General features: G+C 40.9%; 1 protein-coding gene across 1 annotated transcript; it reads right to left on the bottom strand.

The window, feature by feature from the left end:
* Positions 1–345: 345 nt before the first annotated feature.
* Positions 346–16,806, bottom strand: scml4 (Scm polycomb group protein like 4). Its single transcript, XM_070849808.1, has 7 exons — positions 16,488–16,806; positions 10,995–11,268; positions 7,204–7,406; positions 6,154–6,283; positions 3,690–3,902; positions 2,631–2,776; positions 346–1,978 (listed from the first exon to the last, which is right to left on the bottom strand). Exons 2-7 carry the CDS (start codon positions 11,227–11,229, stop codon positions 1,853–1,855), a joined length of 1,053 nt encoding a protein of 350 aa, XP_070705909.1. The 5' UTR covers positions 11,230–11,268; positions 16,488–16,806; the 3' UTR covers positions 346–1,852.
* Positions 16,807–17,053: the final 247 nt, after the last annotated feature.

The raw sequence follows: 17,053 nt of genomic DNA on the forward strand, positions 1-17,053 counted from the left end.
AGATAGATAGATAGATAGAAAGATAGATGACACTTATACTATTTATACAACTACTACTGCCGCCTCTACCACCACCACTACTAATAATAATAATGATAATAATAAGTCAGACTTCATTGAACAAGTTTATTTTGTCTGGAAAAAGTATGCTTTAAAAAACATTATATTATAAAGAAAAAAGAGGTCATTATGAAGTCATAATTGATTAAATATGGCTCACAGACACATTATAAATTTATGGAAAACGTGGAAATTTCTGGTTTTGGGACACAGCTCATGTGCAATGCAATTGCCTAATTTCTTTCAAATCACTGAAATCAATTTATCAGGCTGGAAATTGTAAAATAACATTTAAAAAAGTTTAATTCAGCCCATAGCTCACTGGGGCTCAAGACAGACATGAAATACAGAATTCATACATACACATACATGCTGTACTCAGTCTGTGGCACAATGACTTTGACAAAGTTAAAACACATAGAATAGAAAATATTAAAGTGAGAAACAACTACTGTACAGTAAGTTCCAAAAAAGCATTATGTTTAACCACAACAACTTTGCCATATACTGCATGTGTTAATAATGTTAATGTGTTTACAGGTTATTGTTTGCACACTTTCATATAACAAAATTGTATTTGGTGGCTGCAAAAAATGTTATTATTAATGCTTGAAGACATTTTAATAGTTTTGACACTTTGGAGATGAAATACTACTTTATCATTAGGCAGAGGCATTGCATGAGAGGAATGTAAACTGTAGCTTTATCTGGATGAGACAGTGATGAAGTGTACGAGGAGAGATTAAATTGTTGAGTGTTGTGATTGTAGTGGCTGCAACGGTTTCAGTGAACACCAAGCTGCACGAGAGAAACATGAACATCATGAGAACATAGTGAAAAGAGTCTCTCTGCATCTACTTTCCTTCCTGTCACTGTGAGAGCTGTGTGATTATACGCACCTCTGATTGGTGTAGCACCTTATCGTTTCATTGTTGTGCTGTGCTGTGGTTTGTGGGTAAAAAAATTCTCACGTTTGTGCTACTTTTTCTTGGTGTGAGATACGTGACTTGTTTCTAACACAGTTTTTCATGTTTGAACATTAAGATAAAGTCTTGATGCAAAATGAAATGGATTAGAACAAGTGAAAGTCTCATCCTTGGGTCAGGATTTCTTTCATATATTAGGAGTAATTCCACTTAATTTGGATTTGCTCACTTTACCTCACACTAGCTACTGGTCAAAGTAGAAAAATTGAGAAGAATTCAATACTTGTTTAAGACAATTTAAGAGAGATTATTGGTTATGATTATTAGTTATTAATGTTATTAGGAGTGATGCCTGGGGCCACATCATCTTCATTTTACAACAAAACTAACTAACAAAACTATTATTTTAAAACTGCAGCAGCATTGTACCTTAACCCAAAGACTCCTTTAAGTTTAAATATGATATCAAGGTAAAGCACCATACAAGTTTGTTAAGCTTCTTGCTTCTGTCGGCCTTCAGAGTTGCTGATATAGAGATCTGCACAAATTCATGCTGTTGACGGTCAGAGGCAGTAAAATGTGTGCAGACCACAGAGTGGACACCATGACAGGTCAAGTTTCAATATACAGCAGCTGCCATCCGTCACATATTAACAATCTAAAACCAATTAGACAACCATCTTACAATGGCGAAAATGAAATAGCTGCTTCTGAATTGTCTTAATATGTACAGTCAATATGTCCAATTTGTCGACTAAAAGTGGTGCAAATGCAGCAAAAGCCAACAAGTGCGCAATCTGGATCCAAAGGCATTCATGATGTATTGCTGATGGTTGAGAAAGTTTGAGGGAATCCCATTTGGTGGATCACAACCGGTTCTGTTTCAGCCTGTCAATGTGGTAACAGAGCTTAAGCGCAGGTCCCAGCTTCAGTCCCAGATACTTCATCATCATCTCGCTTTTCAGCAACAGCAGAGCGTCTCCGTCTATCTCCTGAAACACATCACAGAGCCTGGTGACTAAACAGTCTACAACATAGCACATTTCTCACCTGTTCAAATCAATGCTTTAAATTCTTCACGTCTATTAAACTAAACAGTTAAGACAGAGTACATTAAAAATAATTCTATCAAAAAGTTACCACATTATGAAAGTAATCCGAACCCTAAAATAACAGAAAAGCTAGTATGAAGACATTAAAAGCAGCAAGTTTTATGTATAAAATAAAGCTGACGACAACCCCTTTGTTTCACAGCCACAATCTATAATAAGACAAGCCCAGTCACTTTTAATATTAAGCCAGAGACCTGCCTGAGGATCACAGACAGCACAGTGTTTTATGGAGAGTTAAAAGGGTTGTAATATAGCTTGGGGACAGACCTTGCTGTGCTTTAAAAATCCTGTAATATTCTTCATTTAGTTTCCATATCTGCTGATTTATATTCAGGACCGCAGGGAGCTGAGTGATGGATAAACAGAGAAGCACTTGTCTCACAGCAGATTTTTAGGTTTACCCCACCTCTTGGAAGGGGTTTCCTGCCTAACGCCCACACACATGCTGAGATATAAAATCTGCTCCGGTATATTTAGTATTGAAGTATCAGTCAATGGCCATGGGTGACAATATGAAGCTGCCTGGACTCACATGCTTCCTGAATGCCTCAGCGTGGGGTCCCAGGGCTTGAGGGTCAGCATCTTTGATGAACCAAACGACCTCCTCAACACCCCAGCTGGACGGGTCCTTACCGGCGGGTCGCTTGCACTCTCCAGTGTCTGGCATCGGACTATAAGCTGGGTAGCACGGGGAAACAGATGGAGTGAAGATGCTGAAAGGCTTAAGATAACGGTGATCCAAATAAACTAAACGCTGGCGGTGTTATAATGTCACCTGACAAGATCTTAGTAACAGCCAAAAATTTGAACTTAAAGGAACAGTTCAACATTTTGTGAAATATGCTTATTTGCTTTCTTGTTGAAGATTAAACGATCGATTCTCTCACGTCTGTCAATTAAATATCAAGCCACAGCGAGAACATAGCTAGATTAGTTTAGCATAAACACTGGAGACAATGGGAAACAGCCAGCCTGACCCTGTTGACAGCAGCACCTCTAAAAGTCACTCATTAACACGTTATAGTTTAATGGCGCGATAGCCGGGTAGCGGGGTCTCTAAGTCAAGTTTATGTTGAACCGAAGTAATACAGACTGTATGCTAATATCACACCTTAATTGTTCAAAATGCTTCAAAATTACGTTTTGTAAAATGTGGTCAATGAAGAGGTCCATCCATCTTCCATCTTTCCATCCATTATCAAGGCCGTTTATTCTTAAGGGTCGCGGGAGGGGGGGGTCTGGAGCCAATCCCAGCTGACTTTGGCCGAGAGGCAGGAAATACCCTGGACTGGTCACCAGTCAATCACAGGGCCAACATATACATAGAGAAAGACAACAATTCATGCTCACACTCACACCTACGGGCAATTTAGAGCCACCAATTAACCTAACCTGCTGCATGTCTTTGGACTGTGAGAGGAAGCCGCAAAACCCGGAGAAAACCCACACAAGCACAAGGAGAACATGCAAACACACAGAAAGGTTCCAAGGTTTAAACCTGGAACCTTCTTGCTGTGAGGCAACAGTGCTTTGTGCAGTGATTTATTTTCTTGATTAATGGACCTCTGACTCTATAAAAACACAGCCTCACCGTTCCTATTTCCATCCAGAAAGCTTCCCGGGCTCGATGCTTGTCTGCACAAGCCCATTGGCATGGAGCAACTGCTGCCACGGTAACCGTAGGAGTGCTTTGGTGGGTACTGCGATGTCATGACATTGAAGGCAGAGTCGCTTGGATCTACAGCGTATCGCTTGGAGTCCACGGGTGGGTCACATAAGAAGTCATCGGGCATTGGCGTCTCTGCTGGAGAGGGAACGATAGGAAATGGCGTAATTAAAGCCAAGGCCTTCTGGAAAATTAACTTTTAGTAACGTCTCTCAGTCAGCTGGTCAAAGTTTTCACTTATCCTCACAAATAGATTGGATTCATGTAACCCTGAGGATAAATTGTAGTAACTTTGGTTATCCCCTAATTTTGATTTTAGCACTATCGTCAAATATCATCACATTTCAGGTTGTCCAAAAGACCAAATACCTGCAAAAGTAATGACATTCCTATCAGCCGATGTTGTACTTTGTGTTTAGTGCTAATTAGCAAACATGCTAACACACTAAACAAAAATGGCGAACATGGTAAACATTAAGCTATATTTGTTCGATATCACCATGTTAGCATTGTCCTTGTGACCATGTTAGAATGCTGAATTTAGCATTTAGCTTAAAGCACCGCTGAGCCTCACAGGGCCACCGGTGTGACTATAGACTCCAAAATAAACCAGCAGGACGTATCTCTCATTTAACACTAAAATATCAGCTTTGTACAACAGATGACACACATTAAAAAAATAGCCTGGCATCTGTAATATAAATATTTGACTTTGCAATAAAATGTCCGCAGACAGTCAAATAAAGACACCGGTAAGCTGCGCTAAAGCCTGTTCAGCCTGTAACTGTTTGGATATGAAATGGCTGAAAGGTAGTCAGTAATTCCTCTGAATCTGCTCCCTTTGTGCCAACCGTTTTGCAGCTTGTCAATAATGTAGATGCCTGCCGGTTATGCCAGAGCCGGGCAGTTATGGATTTACCCAATGACAGATTTATAAGGTTGAAATGCTCCATTGAGATGATTCTGAATTACCTCTACTTTGTGCTCACACAAAGGTCAAATGTATTGTATTCTGAAAAATCAATTATGTGATAAGATCTGCGCATGTGAGGCTTATATAGTGAGAGACACACACACACTCACACATAGCACAGAAAGGCCTTCATATCCTACATTAAATGCTTAATAATCTAATATATGAGATACGGATATGATGTTTTATTGTAAATTTTAAAATGTATACATTATGTCTGTCCTTTTACATCAAGGGTCAGCTTGGAGAAGCTTAACAGTTTTGTTAAATCTTTACATCTTGACATAAAATAACAAAAATAATATGCTATAATAAAATTCTCAGTGCTTCATAGGGAAGGCTTAGACAGTATTTGAAGAAAAAAAAAAAAGCCCTGAAATACAGACTATTTTTGAAATGCCTCTGCATTTCACCACAGAAATGATTTACATATGTGTTTGGGTGGCACCACGGGGAGCACGCTGATTTGGTAATGTGTGTATATGTGTGTGTGTGTGTGTCCAAGTGTGTGCTTCGCTTCTGTATGTCTACAGCCTGACATCAAACACTTTTCATGATTTTCAAGAACAAAGAGCAAACCGCTGGTCCTTGGCACATGAGATTCCAATTCCCTCCTCAAATACGCTTATGACAATCTTTAAATATTTGCTTATTCAGAGCAGGACAGAAGAAAAAGCAGACCAAAAAAATGGAAGCGAGACAGACAGGGTGGCTGTATGATGAATTTCTTTTGTGGTAGAATTAAAAATGATTTTCTCCAGGAAAGCTTGAGCAGGAGGGGAAAAGCTGGATAAGAAGATTGAAAAGGAATAATAAAGAAGTTTGAGGGCATGCATTTCTCATTTTAAAGTATGCAAACATACACAATAAACCCAGACATCAGAGCTGGTTTTGATTCCACATGCAGGCACGCACAGGACTGTAATGTTTGACATCTAAATGCATACATCATCACAGAGAACAAGTCATCTGTGTAATTAGAGAAGAAAGAAGGAAGACACTACAGTGACAGTCGCAGAGAGAGAAGCGTTTATCTTAGCACCAAATTTAAGTCACAGTCAAAGCAGGGTTGCAGAGTAAGGAAAGGGATATGGTAAAAATACAAAAGAGAGGAAGGGAGGGCAGATTTCATATCACAGTCACACCGCAAAGTCAAGCTGTGACTGTACACTAAGTTTAAAAATATTAAGACCACCTTCCTCATATTGACTTCAGGTTTTAATCATTAGACACTGTAACTTGACTCACCCCTTTGCTTCTCTAACATCATATCCCTCCTTCCTGTTTTCTCGACATTCAATTTCCTGACTGGGATTACACTCTGCACAGACCCATTATCATTTATGACCATGCTATTGGACAGAAAAGCTTATAAAGGTTGAGACGGCTCTGTGTGTCTGTGTGATGCTGTGGTACCTGTTAGGACTTGTGGTGTGGCGGAGTGGGGGACAATAGCAGCGTCCTGTGGGATGGAGCCCATCTCAGGTTCTGGTGTGCTACTGGGAGGAGAGTTAGCTAGTGGGGACATCACCATCCTGGGCTTCAGCTACACACACACACACACACACACACACACACACACACACAAAATCAATGGCGTTTTTTTTTTAAAGAAAAGAAAGCAAATATAAGAATGCAGGTGGCCCCATCAGAAAACACACGGTGTGCTGTAGCAAACATAGCTGATGCTAACAGAAATGTGGTCATTAGTTTTGGAAACATTCCATCATCCACTTAAGTGTTAGATGGGTGGAAATTTAGACCTGTCAGCAGATCAAAGCAGAATTAGGGCACTGGCACTAAAACCAGTTCTATTTCTACCAGTACAACCCCTACAATTATCAAGACCATACCAACCCTGTGTGGTAAAATGACAAATAAATGATACCTTGATAATAGCAATGCTATTACCAGTAGTGGAACCGATGCAAAATCCAGTGACAATTTAAATTATAAAAATTATAGTAAAATCAATATTGCTAATACTGGGACACCCAGTGGCCTTGGGAAAAAGTGATACCAATACCAACATTCTTACACATAACAGTGTTAATAGCATTAAAATACCAATGATTAAAGGGAACTACGTGTACGACCAACAGTTTTCATGATATTCCACTGATTGGCCATTGGTGGCAGTATTGTGCTAACTAACCTAGCATGCACCTACAAAAGGCATGGAAGAAGAGAACTGCTAACAATTGTAAGGATGTAAACAATGCAGGTTTTAATATATTCATGAACTGTGTTTGCAAGCATTTTATGAGGAAGGAAATTCTTGCAAAACATCTGTTCAACCACAAGAAGACACATGACACGATAAGAGTAAACTAAACATTTGTTTGCAAGAAAACTTCACAAGGCAGCTTGAAAATCTAACACTGTGTCACACATAGTGTACAAAGCGTGCTGGTTAATTCTCACACTGAAGCAAAGAATTATTATCAAAATCAGATGATGACTGACCTTAAAGCCAGGTTTTCTGCCCCTTTTCTTTGGGACCTTGAGAGGCGACAGAGTCTCAACGTAGTGACTCTGGAACTCCAGCTTACGGATAGGAGGCCGTCCTCTCTTCCTACCAGGTACCTTACCCTGGGGCCCCGCTAAGAACTGGGGGCCGAGAGCGGGAGTCTGCATCTCTGAGCCGGCAGACAAGGTACTCATCAGACCTGAGAAAGACGGGGAGATTATTAAAGTGTAATTTCAGAAATAGCAGGAAGTGGCAGCTTTATACTTCACGCACCACTGCTTCAGCTCAAAACTGGAGCGGAAACTTAGATGTACATGTGAGACTACCCCCTCAACATACTCTCTCACACTCTCTCTCTCTCTCACACACACACACACACACACACACTCCCACATCTATAGGAAATAGTAGAAACAAAGCCACATAACGCTTTGTACTCCACCACACCCCTCCCCCTCTTCAACTGCAAAGATTGCAATAAATATCACAACTGCACAGAGACAAAGCCACACACACACACACACAGACATACACACACACACACGCACACACAGGAAGTGAAAGCAAAGCACATATACCCATAACACCCACATAATCAAGCAATGAATCAAGTGTGCATTCATAAACACACACACAGCAGTGGTTTCAAGTGTTTGTCTTGTTGCCATTCATCCACATGACTTTCACAATACACCCCCCTCTCAGTCGATCCCCATCATTTCATACATGCACCACAATCGCTTACCTGATGTGGCCTTTGAAGTCGCTCTGAGTTGACTGACTGCTCTTTTACAGAGGCTGATGTTCTGCTAATTAGCTGTCCTATTACCTATTATTCTTTTCTCTCTTTTATTTCTGACATGCCCGATTATATACAGAATTGACTCGACTTCCGTACAGAGTTGTTGTTGTTAAAGAATAAAATCCTCTTCCTGTGATGACAATGTTTGTTATTGCAGAGAGAGGAAAAACAGGAACAGAGACAGACAGAGCACGTGAATATGCATGATGCCTTCCATCCTCTTCCTCTCAGACCAAATCATATAAAAAAAATTTGCACAAAATTATTATTCTGAGCATTGCCTACCATGCACACAGCCGTCTGGTAATCACTGTCTGTGTGACGCTTCACTCCAGCAGCAGGTTTCTGAATATTCCCCTGATGGATCTCCAGCAGTCTGCCTCCACTGTTCTCTACCGCTACACACTGTCAAGACACCGGCAACTCTGCGTGTGCCTCTCTCTCTTCCTCAATCTCCAGCCGCCTTCCTCCGAAACAACCCCCTCCTCCCCTTCCCTTCTAGCCTAACTCCCCTCCTCTGTGTCCCCTTTCAGTCGTCATAGCAACACGCCTCTAACATCCCGCGGCAGCCGGCAGACATGCTGAGCTCAAAACGACGTGTGTGTGTGTGTGTGTGTGTGGCTGTGTGGGACTGTAATGTAATTACAGTTGCTGCAGCTCAGGGTTTTTCCTCTTCTGTCTTCAAAAAAGGCTTAGAGCGGGTGACAAGGGATTCAAGCTGTGCAGTGTTTTGTGCTGCAAGCGTCGGGGTTACAAACTGTAATCTGTCCTCAAATTATTTCTGGAGAAATTCAAATGCAAATTTCTACACAGGAGGCATGCTCTCTTAAAGCGTCCAGTCCAAAAAATTGCACCCAAATCCAAATATATGTTGGGTTTTTTTTGATCACTTGTAAAAGCTTGAACTTTTCTTATACAGGCTGGCTTTCAGGTAAAGAGATCAATTTTTCTGTAAACATCAAAAGGTTCTAGCAGAAGCCCTTCAGGATTACTCTGCTGCTGTTTGTTTGTGTTAAAAGATCATATTTCTGTCAATGCCTTCCTTTTATTTATAGTCTCTCTCTTCCTTTGTGTCAGCTCATGTATGCTGCTTTTGTTTTATCTATAATAACAAATCTGCACATGGAAAGAAAAGAAGACCAGCCAAAGGCAAGGTTGTATGTGTTTTATCCACTGAGGAGCAGGTATTAAAAGGAAAACCAAGCTCCACAGTGCTTATTTGTTCTTATTGGCTACAAGTGTGGAGCACAAGGCAGGTTTTTTCCCTCCTTCACCACCACATTATCGATTAGTTTCGCTCAGGTTGCTATGCCAGTTCCTGTTCGCGGTCAAAGAAGCCACATTGGTGGGTTTAAACACTCAATCAAAATCAAGTTAACCTTTCACAGGGAGGATCAAACGCCTGCGTGCCCCCGCTCGCACACACAGCCGCTGCCAGCATGTAAAGAGATTTGTCAGGAGTCGGCTGTAAAGCAGTCGCTCACAAGCCGTTTTAACACTGAACGTGACAGGCCAAACAAATTGCAGTATTTCATTACTTGAAGCCCATACATGATAATAAAAAAGCGACAACAAACAACGAGGTCAGGACAATGAGGCTATGATACCGAGTGCTGGCACACATTCACACATTGACAGTAATGGTGGGAGGCCCGTGTGAGTGTGTGAAGAAAGGGGGCCATAAATCATAAAAGTAATTACACAGTGAGATTAATCCTGATGTCCCTCCTCAATCAGTCCTGTCCCATTACGGTGCATCACATTACAGACAGAGACAGAGTGAGAGGGAGTAGATAATCATCTTTTACTTAAAAAGAATTGGATATTGGGGGGGGGGTGGGTCATTAAAAGTGGCTGACAATATGACACAACATCGTTTTTTTCAGGGGAGGGGGAAGATTTGCATCACTGCACCACACCCTAACACAACACATTTGGGGCCGCGGCCTAATTTGTTCATGGCTAATTAAGCAATTAAGCGATCGGTGAGCCTCTACGCCCAATTTAGTTGCCCGACGAAGGGATATTGTCTCCTTTTGGGGGCTGAATGTTGGAGGAAGGCATCTGAACGCTGCTGGAGCCAACTGTTATGGCCACTGTAATGCAGCAATGATCAGCAATGATTAGCATAACTTAATCACCGGCTTCGGGGGATGGAGATTTGTGTCTGTTTACACTTATGCAGCGGGGAAACTGCGATGAAGTGAGTTATGCTAATGCCACACTAAACTGCACACCTACACACATCTAAACACACACACCAAAACGCACACATTAAATACTGCATTTTAACTTGAAACTATACACTCTCGCCTGGTGGTAGAATAGTGTGTATCTATGTGTGTGTGTGTGTGTGTGTGTGTGTGTGTGTGTGTGTGTGTGGGGGGGGGGGGGGGGGGGGGGGGGGGTGTTGTTTAATCATTGTAACAATGTAACAAACCCCCAGAATTTATTTACAGCTCAGGCAGGGCGTCACCATGGTAACAGACAGTGAAATTGGATCCTGCACCAGAGTCATGTGATAAGGTGGGAATAAATAAACGCATAAACAACGATGTGCCTATTAAACAGGCAAGCTCACACACGCTCGTATACATGCACATACACATACATACACACACACACACACACACACACACACTGCCCCTCCATATCTCAGCTGTGCTGCTTCATAACACAACACACTCCAGAAGACAAGGAGGGTGAAGAGTGGTGCTCTTTTCATCAGTTATGGGTCGGGGGGAAAGAAATTGGAAAGTTTGATAAGGTACATCCAGGAGTACTGAACTCACAAACATACACACACACAATAATTCTCACACACTTTACCTAAAGTCCATTTTTAATGCAGGGCTTTTGATTGTAACGAGTATTTCTACATTGTGGTAAAGCCTATTTTACTTAAGTAAGGAGTCTGAATACTTTTTGGCCAAATCACCTTCAACATTAGGTGCTGAAAATCACTTTTTAATGATCAGTTCTTACTTTGTTTGCAGATATCAGGGCCCCAGTTTCTCAGTCTCCGCCTAACTGGCTCTGATCCCGCCTCCAAGTCTACCAGCTGCCAGCAGCCCCGCCCCTGGTCGTCACGGCGATCAAGGCGCAGACGGAGGCGTACACCCTTGCTGAGGACACCGGGCAACCAGGAAACAGGAGGAGGAGGAGCGGCCAGTTCCAGGTGGGAGTCAGGGTGGAAATCCCGCCCTCCTCGCAGCCTCATGCCCTTGCAGCCCGCCAGGGGGAGGCGAGATACATCACACTGGAGAGCCAGGAAGAAAAACACTCAAAAACAACAATATCCATCAAAATCTGGGAGGTGAAGAGCTTGTCTGACAGGTCTATACGTCTGCTGTCTAATATAAATGAATTAACACCTCATTTTTCAATCAATCTGAATTCTTACTAATCACCCTTTGCCCAAGATAAAGTGGTCCAATATGTGATTATCCAACATTAATCCTGTCCTCTACAAATTAATTTCAGACCTTTCAATCCTCAGCCAAAAATGAGTGCGAAAAAAGCAGGCAGACTGAAGGAAAGATGGAGCTGGAAAGGTGGAGACAGAGAGAGCGGAAGGAGCTTTAAAAGAGAAAAAAAGACACTGGTGGAGGTGGTTGTGTAATTACCAGTGTGTGTTCAGAGGTCAAAGAAATAAACTGGAGGCTAATGAGAGAATATGGCTTTGCTAATGATAAAAGTATTGGGAACAATGCTTCTACTGTGCTGTAAAGTGAATGCAATTTAATCTATTGCCTTATTCTGCCACTAAATATTATTTTCTGTTTGGTGGTTGTGAGTTCTGCAGTAATTACTGCTGAGACTTTACCCAGAGCTTTATTTACCACGGGGAATAACATGTGCTGTTTCACATCTTATTGTGTCTACTTGGAGGTTAAAGAGTGGGGTCCTTAAATTACAATCAAAAAAACACACACAAGTGCATCAACAAAAAGAATCAACCGATTCAGGACATAGTTTAACGTAGTTTTTGTAGAAAATTTCACGTCATATGTGCACTCAAGAATTTTCCTCATATCATATTCACTGAATCTTTACGTCACAGAATGGGTCTTATGAAGAGGGTAATGTACAACAAGTCGGTTATTATTGCAAAACGAACACCTACTGGATGATGCAGGTCTTTTGCAATTATGACCTGCCGCTCTTTGTACATTATTCCACTTATTACACAGCTTTGTACTAAAGAAAGCAACAGTTTGACACACAATGCTGACTTAAAAATTATTTTATTGATTTAAAAATTATTTTATTGCTTATGCTGCTTCAGAAATAATAAACCATAGAATTGACCAATCAGAATCAAGTATTCAACAAAGCCGTGTAATAAACTAATGTCTGTGTAAAGCTTGCTACTCTCTACCTAGGCACAGTGGTGCTTTGAACTAAATGCTAACGTCAGCATGCTAACATGATGACAATGGCCATGCTAATGTGCTCATGTTTAGCAGGTATCATGTTCAACATGGTAACTATCATATAGTTTATCAACATTTGGTGATTAACGGCCTCATGAGTTAATGTTATTAGTTTTGCAGGTATTTGACGTCTTGGTGATTCTAGAGGAGAAGTCGGGGGATTACCAAAGACAATGGGATTCATCCTCTGGGCACCAAGAATATGTACAACAAATGTATTGACAGTTGACTCAACAGTAACTGTGACATTTCACTAAAGTGAACATTAAACTAAAACGTCAATCTCATGGTGGTGCTACAAGAAAAGTCAGAGGATCACCAAAGTCAGTAAGATTCATCCTCTGGGACAAAATTGTGTATCATTCCACGTGGTAGAGGTTGAGATATTTCAACGTAAAAACTTTGGCCTGCTGATGGTGATGGATTCACCCTCTGGGCACCATGAATGCAGGTACCAAATTGTGTAGCAGTTTCACAATTCTCAAAACAAGCTAAAATGCGAGAGAATGAGGGGATTCCTAAAGTCAGCAGGATTCATCATCTGGGGACCATTAATGTTTGTACAAAAAAAACCCCACAGAAATCCACCCAATGATTGTTGAGATATTTCAGTCTGGACCCAAGCGGTGGGCCGTCAACCAACGATCAGACCATCACGCCCCCAGAGTGTTAGGAGGACGTGAGAAGGTGACAATTGTAAGAGAAGAAGAAAAATGACCGGAGGTATTCAAATGATTTTCTTTTTGAATATCATGCAGATTTAATACATCTGAATGTTTCATCAGTACCTCTACCAAATGAACAAAAACCACATCCATAAATTCACTCCATCCACATAGCAATGTTTTTTGTTTGTTTGCAAAAAGGATAAATATCAAAGGAGAGTTATGAGGGAGAAAAAACAGGGACATTAAAAGAGCAGATGAAACATTGTTTAGGCTGAACTGCCAGCTTGGATCAGATTGGAGATTAAAAAATCTGCCCTCGACCCCAATATTTCATATTTACCAAAAAAAAAAAACTGAAACATCAAACACTGATGCTATAAAAACATGAAAGGGGATGGTTCACACACACACACACACACACACACACACAGCTGCTATCTGAAGCACCGTGAAACAACCCGAATGAAAAAAAGTTTTGATTTGATGAAATAGAGTGCAACCCATCCAGCACACACACACACACACACACACACACACACACACACACACACACACACACACACACACACACACACACACACACACACACACACACACACACACACACACACACACACACACACACACACACACACACAGGGGAATGCTTCTGTTTCTATCTAAAGGCTTTGAGTCCCATAAGAGCAGAAAACTACTTTATCTTGCCACTCTACCAAAACACTTGTGGCTTGGAGCCTTGCCAGGAGTGTAGCTATTGGGGAGATTTCTTTAACATAATCAAACATGAATGGACACACACACACACACACACACACACACACACACACACAGCCTTTTCATTCCCATAAGCTGTGGAAGACACAACCAGTGATGGAGAAAGTGCCTGAGTGGATTGAGAGAGACTGTTTTCTCCTTGAAGGGTGCGATTTAACTCACCTGACTATCATCACCTTCTTCACGGGCTAAAACTGCTGCTGAGGCTAAACATCTTCTGTTCTCATATTACATTTGTCCAACACAAACAGGTCAGAGCAGAGTTAGGGGTACTAGCATGACCTACATTATACATTTTTCAGGTGGAAGCGAGATATGTCTACATTTTGTGCAAAGTTAAGAAAAAGCCAGAGACTATTTTTATGAAATTTGTAAAAAAGAAAAAAAGGATTTGAATTATCATATGCACCTTGTTTGAATCAAAAAGTGGAATATTTAGCATAACAATGCACATTATCTAGTGGCCTTTGCATGAGACTCTTTTGCCAGTTAAGTCCTGGTATGATCACAGATAAATCATTATTTTATAGTTATGTTAATTAGCAACCACTCTGATGATTATTTACTTCAAAAGTATACAAAATTATTATTTACTTAAAATATACAAATTGCCCAGTGCAATTTTAAGTTGACGCAGTAGTTTTTTTTTCTGATCATCAGTTCAAAATATCCAATTTATAATCACAGCTCACGAGAAAAAGAGACGATGCAGGAAGTGAATTCATGGAATTTCTGTTTAAAAACATGATTTAAACGATTAATTCTAAAAAAAAAAAAAAAAAAAGATGCAGACATATTTTGCTGAGTGACTGGTTGATTAACTCACTAATCATTTCAGCTCTATTGGGTTTAAACAGAGTAAATAAAGAGCACAAAAGCTGGCAGAAAATCATCCAGCCCTCTGCTTTTAATCACACAGCTGACCTTCGTCTCCTCAAGGCCAAGCTAGTGTATTCGCCGTGAAAGCGCCTTCACTCACACTTATATAGTCACTGTAAAAGGACCTATAATGTGCCACCCTGTAACTATTTACCCCCTGCAATTCAGAGCTGACCATCTCTATTAAAACCCCCCCTCAGACATTGCCTTACAAGGGGAAAGAGGCTCTATACAAACTGTGGAATGTGCTTGTGGTTGTGATTGTGCCATAACAGCAACAACTTCAGGCCACTCTGCAGCTCTCTGCACAATGAAATGATGGATCACAAACTGCATCCACGATATAACGTGACCTCGGGTCCTGGTTTTAGCTCCACTGTCACCAAACGTTTTTGATCCATGGATCCAATGGATAACATGAAATAACATTAAATGTACACCCACTGTGGTTATTGAAAATGTTACCTGCGTGGACCATTTCTTTGTGTGAAAACCAGTGATGAAATGTACTTACATATTTGAGGTACTTGTATCTAACTTGAGTATTTTCTTTTCATGCTCCTTTATTTTATTCCTTCTACTCCACCGTACCTCGGAGGGAGATCTTGTAGTTGTTACTCCTACACTATATTTTACTGTTTGTTAATAATTACTTTTTAAATTAAGATTGTTGCAGACAAAATCTATGAAAATAGCTGAAACCATTAGTCCGTTAGATAATTGCAGATAATTAATCTCCAACTACTTTGCTTCCCAAATGTTACAGTCTTTTGCTGTAAATACTTCAATAACTTTGATTTGTTTTTCACATCTTTAAAGTTTGTACTATTGGTTGAACAAAACAAAGCATTGTGACCAAGTCACTTTGTGCTCTGGGTAATTGTCACGGCACTTGTTATTATTTTCAGATTTTTTAACAAACCATTTAATCAATCCATTTATTAAAAAAAAATAATCAGAGGATTCATCCATTTTGTCAATACTCATTAGTTTGACTCCTATATGAAATAGTTTTGAGCTCCACCTCAAACATCCAGAACAGTAGAATCCACACACACACACACACACACATTGTGGCCACAAGCAAATTTTATCTAGTTTCACTGGAGTCAACGGTTAACTGTCAGTATATTCAAATTCAACCCAATAAATTTGACTTATGGAAGAAATGTATACGTCTGTGTGTGTGTGTGTGTGTCTGAGTGAGTGCTGTTGCCAGTAACACCACACATTAAAGACACAGGGAGGTCAAACTTCCTTGGCTATCTTAAAAACGTTCCTTTGTGCATAAAGTTCTATAAGCAAATAAGGATTTATCAGTAGTGTGCAGCCCACTGCAATCTACTTGTTGGTGTGTCGTGCCAGAATAATGAACTTGGCCTTAATAATGAATGAATGCTGCAACAATGACCACAAAAAAATCACAAACAAAATCCCATATAGACCATAAAGGACGCATGCGAAATCAAAGACTCACAGTCAATCCTCTAATACATTGTGCCATTAACAAGCAGCATATGGCAACTGTTATTACCTCTGAACAAGGGACTGAAGTGAGTTTATTGTGACCTTGTTGTAGGTTAGACTACTAAAATCTAATCCTATAATAACAATCTGCACATAATAAATGCACATCCACGCCTTATTTGTACAATAGTCTGACAAACACGTTTAGAATAAGGCTTCCTAAGTTCCTTTTCGTGATGGAGTCATATCTTTACCTATCTCGATGGGGCTGATTCAGGTATCCATGTCTCCACAGCGGGCTGCGTGCAGACACCGATCCGGTGCATGGAGCAGCAGAAGCGGCAAGAAACACCGGGGAACTCTCGGCGTGGGTCCCACCGGGTTCCTCCCCTGCAGCTGCGGCAGAGGGGCGACAGAGAGCCGCGGGCTGGTCTGGAGTCAGCAGGGCGGGAAGCAGAGCCGCAGTTTGACCTTCACGCCGCTGTCCGGAGATTTGGACGCGACTTTTAACGTCCTCAAGGGCGCAAGTTTGCTGGGAAGCGTGCGGTGACGGCGGGTCTGCCGGTGAGGATGATTTTCCTATCTGGTGACTGAAGCTGCGCCTCATTTACCTGCATAGTGGAGCAGACAGAGAGCGGGAGACAGCACGGGAAATAAAACAGGAGCTCTCAAACTGATCAGGGTCAGCCCCCTTTAGATGACACTAAAATACTCCTGGATGGACATACAGTGTTTGAGTTCAACCCAAACAGAAAGAAAACTACAGAATAATGTCTATATTACACTTCACCTCTTAAAATATTACTTTGTTACACTGATA

This window comes from Pempheris klunzingeri, chromosome 18 (genome assembly GCF_042242105.1).
Source record: "Pempheris klunzingeri isolate RE-2024b chromosome 18, fPemKlu1.hap1, whole genome shotgun sequence".
Classification (NCBI taxonomy): Eukaryota; Metazoa; Chordata; class Actinopteri; order Acropomatiformes; family Pempheridae; genus Pempheris; species Pempheris klunzingeri.